Source organism: Macaca nemestrina, chromosome 3, assembly GCF_043159975.1.
Source record: "Macaca nemestrina isolate mMacNem1 chromosome 3, mMacNem.hap1, whole genome shotgun sequence".
NCBI classification, from domain to species: Eukaryota; Metazoa; Chordata; class Mammalia; order Primates; family Cercopithecidae; genus Macaca; species Macaca nemestrina.
The window spans coordinates 130,908,399-130,920,242 of record NC_092127.1 but is presented as its reverse complement, the minus strand read 5'-3'; the positions used below and the strand labels follow the sequence as shown (position 1 = coordinate 130,920,242).

General features: G+C 35.9%; 1 protein-coding gene across 1 annotated transcript in view; it reads left to right on the top strand.

Moving 5' to 3' along the window:
• The first annotated feature begins 580 nt into the window (after positions 1–580).
• Positions 581–11,844, top strand: part of LOC105463606 (transmembrane serine protease 11D) — a 62,476-nt gene continuing 51,212 nt past the window's right edge. Inside the window, exon 1 of the mRNA XM_011710814.2 lies at positions 581–657. Within this exon, the coding sequence (XP_011709116.1) occupies positions 650–657 (8 nt within the window). The 5' untranslated portion in view covers positions 581–649. The remainder of the gene's footprint in view (positions 658–11,844) is intronic.

The window sequence follows — 11,844 nt, the reverse complement described above, 5'->3', positions numbered from 1 at the left end:
TCTTCTTCCATCTGCTCCTTTTCTAGTAGTAGTGTGTTAGAATACTTTTTTTCAAATGATCATGTTTGGAAAAAGACAAAGTGGATTTTAGTTCCAACTATTCTGTTTGCTAGTCTTACTTTGTGCACTTACTCAATTACTGCTCTGTTTCATATATTATGAGAAAAACAGCATTTAATCATAGAGATGAGGGAATTCAGAGGTAGTCCCCATTAATGTATGGAAAGTATATTCTGATAGTTCTTGGCTGGCTGTAGCGAGGTATGAGGTATATGACAGTATGATAACACGAGCAAAAGAAGTGTCAAATCCTCTTGAACTAAAAGTGATTCTACAATTGTGAAGTAGTCACGGGCTTTCACAAAATACCTGTTAACTGTAATTGTGTTTAATCTCAATTTACCAGAATAAATAAATTTTTTGCTAATTTGTGAAATTCCCTGTCTATTTTTAATTACCTTCCACAAGTCATACTATTGGTTTGCTGATTCCCTCAAACTTGTTTAACAAGTTAGATTTTAATTACATGAGATTTCCTCCTTTGTCCTCAACTATAGATCACACGTAATACATGAGAGTCATTCATTTGAGTGGGAATCTCAAAGCAGTTGAGTAGGCAGAAAAAGGAGCCTCTTCATTAAGGATTAAAATGTATAGGTAAGTCCTGTTTTTGTCTTTGTAGCTTTAAAAGTTTTACTATATCTTACAGTATGGGAAAAATATAAAGAAGCTTAGGAAATTTTGACTGTGTCTAGCAGTCTTCCAGTTACTTCTCTGAAAACTTCATTGAAACTCTTAGATATTGTTTAGATAATATGTGATATTATTTCCATAAGGTACATAGTTGCTTAACTGAATTTTTTATAAAACAAATAACCACAAAAATTCAGCTTAGCGTTATGACAACGTATCTTTAAATAAGGAAGTGGTTTCGTTTCCCATGTGCAACATTTTAAAAAGTGGTATGTGGATTTTAAAATTGCAATCTGTAAATAATTCTTCTGTTGTTTAGAACTTTTTGAGGATTCTGTATTTTGACTTCCATTACAGTTTTATTGCTAGTTATTAAATAAATATGCCGTAAATCCTAAAGTACACTTTTAGAAAGTAAAGACAGTATTTTTGTACTTCGTATGTAGTCATGGAATTATTTTCAAGAAATTTGTTGCTAATATTTAAGAAAAAATAATATCTCTCTGGTTTTCTTTTTAGTTAATGAATAAGTATTTTCATATACTTTCACATAAAGAAAGCAAAAATTTGTGGGATAATCAAGTCACACGTTAAAAATCTCAAAACAATGAAATAATTATATAACTTGGTATGTTTATATGTGCACTTAAGTGTATATATATGTATATTATTTACAGAAAAACATGATACTGGTGAGTCATGCTGAAAGGATCTACAAAAACATGAACAATGTGTTGGCTATAATAAGTGTAGTTGAATTTATTTTAAATCTCCTGAACACTGGAAAATTCAATCAAAAGTCAAACCATTTTAAATAATAAAAGTATATATACAATTATATGCACTTGAATATATATATGAGTGAAAAGTGGATAGCTGTCTAAGCTTCCAATGATAGAAGAAATAAAATTATTTCATATTCATGTAATAGATACAAGACATTTATTAAAGTAGCTTAAAAACCTATGAAGTGGCCGGGCGCGGTGTCTCAAGCCTGTAATCCCAGCACTTTGGGAGGCCGAGACGGGCGGATCACGAGGTCAGGAAATCGAGACCATCCTGGCTAACATGGTGAAACCCTGTCTCTACTAAAAATACAAAAAACTAGCCGGGCGCGGTGGCGGGCGCCTGTAGTCCCAGCTACTCGGAGGCTGAGGCGGGAGAATGGCGTGAACCCGGGAGGCGGAGCTTGCAGTGAGCTGAGATCGCGCCACTGCACTCCAACCTGGGTGACAGAGTGAGACTCCGTCTCAAAAAAAAAAAAAAACTATGAAATAATTTGCATACTGAGTTTGTTCTCATTTTACGTGAAAAAAAATAACAAATCACAAAATCATGTTTACTCATCAACTACTACTTTGTAAAGCTGTGCGTGGGGGAAAGTCTAATAAAGAACATAGAACATTTATCAGGTTTGTTATACTAAAGCAGTGAGTTTATGAATTATATTTTTTATTATTCTTAAACCATCTATAACAGTGTAATATTATTTGGGTAATATAGTGCATTTTAAAATGTATTTTGCAGAAATATTTTAATTTTAAAGAAATTGCTCTGATTTTAAAATATTGCCCTTATAAGCAGCCAAGTGTATATCAAAACATCATTCAACGGAAAATAATAAAAGAAGACATGTAAATAACACAAATCCTGAAAGAGCTGTACAATTTCAGAAGGCTTTGAATCAATCAAATTTCTAAGTTGATCCATCATACAGGAAATTTGCCACTCAATCAGAGCCAACCTTGCCAATTACAAAGAATTCTCCTGTGGAATTTTGGTTTCTAAGGATCACACTTTTTGGAATATTTTATCTCTTTAAGAGTCTGTACCTACTACTAATAAATAGTAGCTAGGTGTTTATATTATATAACGGAAGGGAAATTAAATTGTACAATATACTTTTTTTAGGTAATTCTAGGTAATTTTGGCATAATTTTAGATAGGTCTTCAGGTAATTCTGAAATACTTTTGGTTGAAAATGGGCTGCCTTGGATGGTTTGATTGCTTTTTTATAAAAATTAAACTCCTAGCTCTCTTCCAAGCTGCTGCAAGATGAAACGCTCCTTTCTTTGTCTACCCTCTTCCCTTCTTTGGAGAAGGAAATCCCACCACAGGGCCCAGGAACCAGAACAGCTGTGTTACTCATTTCAGATCCTTGGTCACTTTAGATTTTCTCAGGTTCACCAAGGGAACATCTGTGCCCACCAGATTACATAGAAAGTGAGAGATGAGGTTTGGGAAATAGGATAAAGATTTATAAACTGGAATTCAGAATGTAGTTTATGGAAAGATTTAAGGTAAATGAGCATATCTCAGCTCAGGGACAGACAAGTCTTAGCAGGAGTCCTCCTACCAAACAAATCTTATTTCCATTTCTTCCCTTTTCTCAAGACATGATTAACTGACTGCAGAGACATGCCAAAGACAATCAGATGTCCTGCCTCCCAACAGTCCAAAAGAACCTGAGACAAAAGTTGGGGGGGAAGAGCCATCACTGTCAAAAATGCATTACAAATTCTGCCTGTTGTTTCAATCCTGGTTTTTGAACTGCTATAGGAACTTAGAAAAACATGCTTAATAAATTGTAAATCATTAGGCAAAGAATATATTTCTTCATAGAAATTAGACAGGTGGACACCAATTTATATTTACAGTCATGAAGCCCAAAATAGTGCATCTAAAGTACAAGTTGTTGCCTATAAAATCTTGGGCCACATGCTAAAGCAGCTGCTGCATTTAGCCCAAATGTTTTTCTAATGATGGTGTGGGATGGGCCCGCAGTAAGTCCTCCACACTGGAGGATGAGCTGCAGTAAGTCATCTGGGATTATATATTTTCTAGCAAATTATCCAATGCCACTGCCAACGTGTCTTCCAGAAGGCACTCCCAATCTATTTTCTCAGTAATTCATTACTTACCTAATTCTTACGCTACTGCAACTCCTCAATAGCTATGACTGGCACCCCTAAAATAAGTCATGAGGAAGGGAATCAATATCTACTGTTGTAAGGGAACCTAAAGTTACCCAATTTAGGTTGTTATCCAATCCAATTTCGTAAAAGGTATTGCTCCCATTTGAAGGATCCCATTCTTTTGAGCAAAGAAGACTTGGCACGATTTCACAGTTTGGGGGAGTATTCTTTCTCTAGCTTTAGTGTGTGCTCATGACATATAAAATAAAAGCACCATCCCAAGTCTAAAGTCATTAATTGGATAACTGCCTAAGATAGTTGTAAATAAAATGGACTTTGGAAAAGTTTATACTGATGAGTCATTCAGCAGAAAGTAAAAGCAGATTCTATGGAATATTTACAATATCCATTTGCCAGAGGTTTTAACAAGTGTATCAATGATTAATAAAATAATACATGCACTCAGGGTTCAAGGCAGTGGAGCAATAAGTCATTGATGGGCATGATGGTGCATGTATTCTGTGTATTCCCTGAAGTCCGAAGTAGGAGGATCACTTGAGTCCAGAAATTCAGTGTTGCAGTGAGCCATGATCATGCCACTGCACTCCAGCTGGGGTAATGGAGCAAAAACCTATCTCAAAAAAAAAGATTAAAAATTATAAATAAACAAAAGCCACCAAGTATATTTTTTCTAAATTAGACAAGTTTTTATTCTGACAAGCTTACTTCTTAGCCAAGATATCTACCTGAGTTTAATAGTGCAAGAATAAATTAAGATGTGATGTTTCCTTCTCTGCTGAATATTTGTCAGCACAAAGACATGCCATACTATCCCCAATTTTTAAAAAATCCCTCTTTTGGCCCATATCCCCTGTCCAGCTATTGCCTCATTTCTCATCTCCTGCTCTTAAAAGCAAAACTATTCTAAAGATCTGTCTAAACCTATTGCCTCTATTTTTATTTTCTTCCTCCATTATCTCCTTTTGCTTTTTAACTTTTTATTATTAAACATATCACGTATAAATTCTAATTTTAAAAAATGAACCTCTGGGTACGAGACATCTATTAATAAAAACAGCATCACCAGTATCTTAGAAGACCCCGTGGGCACTTCCTGTCTACTAACTGACCTTTCCCCACTTTTCACGATGTAACTGTTACATGGCATGGTATCTTAATTTCTTTCATTTTCTTCATGGTTTTACCATTCGTAGATATATTCCTAAAAAACTTATGGTTTAATTCTACCTGCTTTTGAAAATCATATAAATGAGAACAATATTATATATTATATACAATAAAGTGTGCATCACTTATTCATGTTCATAGCTATATAATATTTCGTTGCAAGACTGTCCTATAACTTAAATATTTACTTTTCTAGTATATTGCCATTACAGATAATGTAGCACTGAATATTCTTACACAGGTCCAATGGTACAAACATGCAAGAGTTTCTCTTGGCTATGTTCCCAGAAATAGATTTTCTGAGTCAAATGGTGTATGCATTTTTATCTTTAACACATCCTCCCTTTTCCCAGTGCAATAGTTTCTGATCTTCACAGCTCTGAAATAGCTCTTGTCTTGCTCCACATTGCAAAATCCAGTGGTCAGATATCAGTGAGTTTCCATAATCACTCCACCAGAGACCATTCTTTTCTTGAAACGTGATCTTCACAGAGCTTCCAAAACACCATTCTTTCCTTTTTTTTTTTTTGCCTATCCCATAGGTCAAATTTTCTCAGTTTCTGTTACTAGATTCTACCCATTTTCCTGCCCCCAGAGTTTAAGTGCTTTTCTTCTTACATTCTGTGTGATTCCATCAGTCTCATGGTTTTCAATATTACATAAGCTAATGATTCCCTAGGATAGATAATGATCCCTTAAGTCCACTATCATTCACTGGAAAACACAAAATACTGTCACTTCAAAGCAACTTTTAATATATGGCAAAATAAACCATTTTGAATCCTAAATACCTTAGTGCTTTATTTATACTTATACATCTTTTATGATATATATAATTACTCCATATATATAGACATGTTTTGAGACAAGAGTCTCCCTATGTCGCCGAGGCTAGAGTGCAGTGACGCAATCTCGGCTCACTGCAACCTCTGCCTCCCGGATTCAAGTGATTCTCCTTCCTCAGCCTCCTTATAACTGGAATTATAGGCACATGCCACCACACCTGGCCAATTTTTGTATTTTTAGTAGAGACGAGGTTTCACCATGTTGGTCAGGCTGGTCTCAAATTCTTGACCTCATGATCTCATGCTCTGCCTGCCCTGGCCTCCCAAAGTGCTGGGATTACAGGCATGAGCCACTGCACCCAGCCAATTACTCCTTATATTATAATTCATTCATTTATTCATTCATTGAGTGTCCAATTTGAGTGAAGAACTGGTAGGTGCTAGGTGTACAGCACTGGAACAAAAAGGCCCAGACCTTGTTCTCATGGTGCTTGCTGAGAAGACAAACACTAAAATACATTAGGCAAGCGAATACCTATCTGATTATAGTTTTGGTGGTGCTATCAAGAAAAGTTTAAGGACTTTGGGTAATTAAGATAAATGGAAACAACCTTCATCGAAAACATTTACTCTGTGAAAATCTCAGTAGGGCAAAATGTAGTCTTTACTGAAAACCACAGACCTTCCCATTCAAAAGACAACCGTTCCAGTGATTAACATGGAAATATATAATTTCATTATGATTTGTTTAATACGACGACACTGAAATAAGTATCATAATAGTGAAAACGAAACCAGTCTAGAAGCTCATGGAAGACTTCTCTGAGGAAGCATTGTTTAAGCAGAAACTTAAAGGCAGGCAAGAAACAGATCATGTTGCTTTTTGAAGACCATGTTTAGGATTTGGGATTACATCCTCAGAGAAACACAAAATTGTTAAAGATGTAGCAGGGCAGATATGTTATTACATTAGAATCTTTTTTCTTTATAAATTACCCAGTTTTAGGTCTTTTTTTTAATTATGCTCTAAGTTCTGGGGTACATGTGCAGAATGTGCAGGTTTGTTACAAAGGTATACATATGCCATGATGGTTTTTAAAAGATGGTTTTAGCTTCATATAGAGAACGATCTCTGTGGAGAAAGGAGATATCTTTTGATGAAGGGAGACTAGTTGGAGGCTCGTTCAGTATTTCAGAAAAAGGATAAACATGGCTTGGATAAAGTGGTGGGAGTGGCAATACAACTTGAGATATGTCTAAGAAGTCAAAAGAACCAGATTTGACATTCAATTGGATGTGAACGATGAGAGAGGTGTCGAGTATGATTTTCAGGTTTTTCACATGAGTAACTTGGTGAATTTTGACATCATTTACTGAAAAAGAAAATGCCAGAAAAGGGTCTCTTTGACGGGGCAAAAGAAGGTTGTGAAAATCAGAAAGATGATGATCAGTTCAGCTTTGCAAATGCTGAATTCTAAGCACTGAATAGAGATATGTGAAAGATGCAGCTGGATATTTTAGTCTGGAAATCATGTACAGATCAGTGTTTCTCAGGTGTAATTTTTGGTTTATCTCTTTCTGAATCGCCCATGCTACTTGTATAAAATGCAGAACTCTGAGACACAAGACCAGACCTACTGAAATAGTCTGGGTGGGTATTGGATTCAGTACAGGAATTTGCATTTTTTCCAAGTTTTCAAGTAATTCTTACTCACAAAAATTCAAGAACCATTGGCTTAGATGGTAATTGAAACTGACTGAATGAGATCAACTAGAGAGAAAGGAGAATACCCAGGATAGAGCATGGAGCAACACCAGATACTTAGGTTGACTAGAGGAGATGCAACTAGCAAAAGATTTAAAAAAAAAAAAAAAAAAAAAAAAACCTTTTTATTATAGAATACTTTAAAGATATACCAAAGTACAGAGAACAATAGAATGAATCCTCACACCTATGGCCAGTTTCAAGTTACCACACCCCAGCAGTCAGTATTGTTTCCTCCATACCCTACTCACAACCAAAAGATACTTAAAGAGGAGATGGGGCCAGAAAGAAAAAAGAGTATGAAATCATGGAAATCAAAAGAAAAAGAGTGTTTCAATAAAAAGGGGTATTCAAGGGTGGAAAATGCTGCTAAGGGGCTATGTAATATCCTTCTTCAGTAAGACATGAGTACTTTAAGGGAAGGACAATTATTTGGCCATTTAAAAAAATGTCCTAAGTGCTTGGCAGAATATTGCAGTAAGTACTTATAGCTATTAGTTTTTCCAGCATTCATTCAATAAGCACTGTACCTACAGAGCACCCACCATGTCTTGGGCTGCAAAAAACAATAAGGCTTCAGAAAAAAAGCACAGACAAAAACGTCAAGAGGTCCAAATGCTGGCCTCTCTGTAGTACCACTTAATCTCACTGCAGATCAGTTTATTTATCTGCATAATCACAAAGTCAGAGTGGATTTTTTTTTTTTTTTTTTTTTTTTTTTGAGACGGAGTCTCGCTCTGTCGCCCAGGCTGGAGTGCAGTGGCCGGGTCTCAGCTCACTGCAAGCTCCGCCTCCCGGGTTCACGCCATTCTCCTGCCTCAGCCTCCGGAGTAGCTGGGACTACAGGCGCCCGCAGAGTGGATATTTTTGAAACTCTCTTCCTTTGCTAACATTCTATGATTCCGCAAAATGCTATCGATCTTATAAAATGTTATTATAAAAATATATCATGTCGTACACCTTGAATATATAAAATTGCATTTGTCAATTAAATATTTTAAAATAAAAATAAAATGTATATATTCTATTGCATGTTTTTAAAAAATGTATTATTTTTAGCCAAAGTTAGGTTCTACATGTAGAAAGACTAACAAATTTATAATTTATTGAACATACAACACAATCTAAGTACTTTATAAATAGCATCTCAGTTATTCTTCACAACCCTCTGAGGCATGTGGCTATCTCCATTTTATGAATGAGGAAACTAAGGCTCAGAGAGGTTTTATTACTTCCCAGTGATCACATGGGTCTGTCTGATTATAAAACTCATGGTTATTACTATTGTAATATATTACCTTTCTGCACTGCCTGTGTAGTAATTAAAAACACAGGCCTCTGGACAGGACTAGTGTTTCATAGTAATCTTTATATAAAAAGAGAAGAAAAAATAAACAAGTACATTTGTTCAGGAGACAGAAAAAAATCCCTTTTTTATGTGACTCTTTGTGCCAGTATTAGATTCCATGGTGAGATTCACAAAGTAGACAGAGCCTTCCTTCCATCATCTAACCTATCCTTTTACTGTACAGATTCACTTAACGAACAGATCATTAAATACTTTGGGAGATACAGCAGAAAAGAAATCACAGTCCGTGCTTGCTTTCGTTTATTTGATTTACCAAGCACTGACATAGGGCCAAATGCCAGACATTATTTGAGTTGTGTTAACACGTTTTTAATTCATTGTGCTCATAAAAACAAGGAGGTAAGTACTACTGTCACTTCCATTTTGCAAACAAGGAAATTGAGGAATTAGGTGACTTCCCAGGCTCACACAGCAAATAAATGGCAGAAATGGGATTTGAACCCAATTAGTCCAGTCTCAGGGTCTGTGCCCTCAGCTGTTATCCTGTGCTGTCTCTCTCACGGAGCCGTTTATTTGTAGGGACAGGTTGTGGATGCAGAGACAGGTAATAACAATATGAGCAAACAGACCTTCCAGGGGAATAAAGTACTTGCAAAGATGAGAGTGTGTAGGAGTGGTGGGAGGATCTATCCATGGCCTAGCCATGGGAAGGAAGAAGGAACCTTCTTGTTAAGAAGGGAGGATAAAGAGAACAGTGTGAAGGTGATGAAGAAACTTGCTGAGTCTTCATTCAATGACAAGGAAGAAAACTGAAATCCAAAGAAGGGATTTGCATCCTGTCGAGCAGCTTTTTCTGATTACAACAGCTTTCCCCTCTCACCCTGCCAGTATGCATACTGTCTCCCTGGATAAGAGAATATATATGCAGCAGTTTTCATAAGCTCTGAGGAACACATTGTATAGGCATCAAAAGTATTCATTCCACAGACCTTGGAACTCTGTTCATTTCATTATAACACAAAATCATCCTGGGAAAATAAAACTGAGAAGCTTGATTCTTTCCTCTGCTTCTGAAGACAATCTGGGCAAAAAGCCAGTAGGATTAAATTCAGAAGGGATTGAATGCAAGATATTGTTTTTAAAAATATATTGATGCAACTAAATATTACTCAAGCACATTTCAAAGAACTAATCTCAGGTTTGGTCCATGATTCACTAAAAGTCACCTTTTTTTCTGTGAGAACAATTACGATTTAGTACGTATGGTTAAATAGAATGAACCATGATGAATACAAATGAGGCTCTGATTCCAGTATCTACTCCTCTCTACTAAATGACCCTCAACCAGTTGCTGTGAGAAAATAATTTCAGTAAATTTCTGGATTCCCTACTCTATCATCCCCTCTGACTTATTTCACCCAATATATGTTGAAATGTCATCTTTCTTTCTTTAGGCTCTTTATTAACAGATTTTTATTTATTTAACCTCTGCATTTAATGATATATTTCTTTCTTACTTATTCTACTCCATCATTCACAGTGCCTCCCTTCTCACCTCCTCACTCCCATCCCCAACATTTTTAACATTGTAACCAATGTTATGGTTTAGGTCTATCTATAAAAATAAAATCAAACATTGGAGGATGCCTACATTTGGAGCAAAAAACACTGCCATGAACTCCTTTAGAGTGTAATGTACCAAATTTCTCACCTCTTTGGGACACATTTTGTAGAGATAATGATGGGTGGAGAATATCTTGACACTTTCTATTGAACATTACAAATCAGATCACACTGAGCTATGTATAGGAACTTCTAAATCCTTCACTGATTTATATCCTACAGGAAGCAAACGTGGATCCACCAGTCATGCATTACTTGACAGGGAAACATTCTGAGAAATGCATCGTTAGGCAATTTTGTCCTGATGCAGGCATCGTAGAGTATACTTAGATACACCTAGATGATATAACCTACTACACACCTAGGCTATGCAGTCTATTACTCCTTGGCTACAGACCTGTATAGCACATTACTGTACTGAATACCATAGGCAATTGTAACACAGTAGTAAATATTTGTGTATCTACATATATCTAAACATAGAAAAGGTACAGTAAAAATGTGTATAACAATTGTATGGGACCACTGCCATACATGTGATCTGTGATTGACAAAGATGTTGTTATATGTTTCATGACTGTAGTTCTATAATAGGGTCAGTATATTTTGATGAAGCAATAAGTTCAGGTTTTGAACATTTCATAATAATCCTATAGCAAAGAGGATTGCCTATTTACTTGGGCTTTAGGAAATAGAGAAGGATCTATTATGCCTTCAGTACAATCACTCCACTTTTCTCTGATCTTTTCTAATGTAATTGTATTTAAAACCCTTGCTACACAAAACGTAGTCTTTGGACCAATAGCATTTCCGTTACCTGGGAGCTTGTTGGAAATGCAGACTCAGGTCCAACCCAGATTCACTAATTTAAAATTTGCATTTTAATTGGCAATTCACATATCCACTAAAAATTGAGAAGTGCTGGACTAAACAACTTATTTCACCCAATATGTGCTGAAATGTCATCTTTCTTTCTTTAGGCTCTTTATGAATAATTATTTATCTAACCTGTGCATTTAATGATATATTTCTTTCCTATTTATTCTACTCCATCATTCATGCTACAAGCTACAAGTTACAAGCTTAGTCTCCTAGATTCCCAAAATGGAAGAGAGGGGTACAGTAAGACATTTCCTTGTGTATTTAAAGACGAATAAACATGTCTCTAACCTGAGTGTGCAATAGATTTCCCCATTCCTCTCTTGCAGAAACACTGAATGCCTTGGCAAGTTAGAACTCACAGAGCAGCACATTCCTGAGTTCCAGGAATACTGTGCTCCTCGAAATGCTAGGTATTTCCAAAATAAATGTTTCTGTGCTTTGATAAGTTTGGGAAACACTGCTGTTTCATCAGTTCAGGCTACAGAAGGAAAAGAAGAAATAGAATTAGAAATGTGCAAAGAGCAATTGACTTTTTGTCATTTGGCATCTTGAGGTTAAACATGAACTTTTCTCTAGGCTTTCCCAGTGCTTTTTCCACTCTGACATATGACAGTGATGAAAATATGTGACACATCTCCATGGGTCCAACCAGGTTTAAAGCAATTCCCAATGCACTATTTGTAA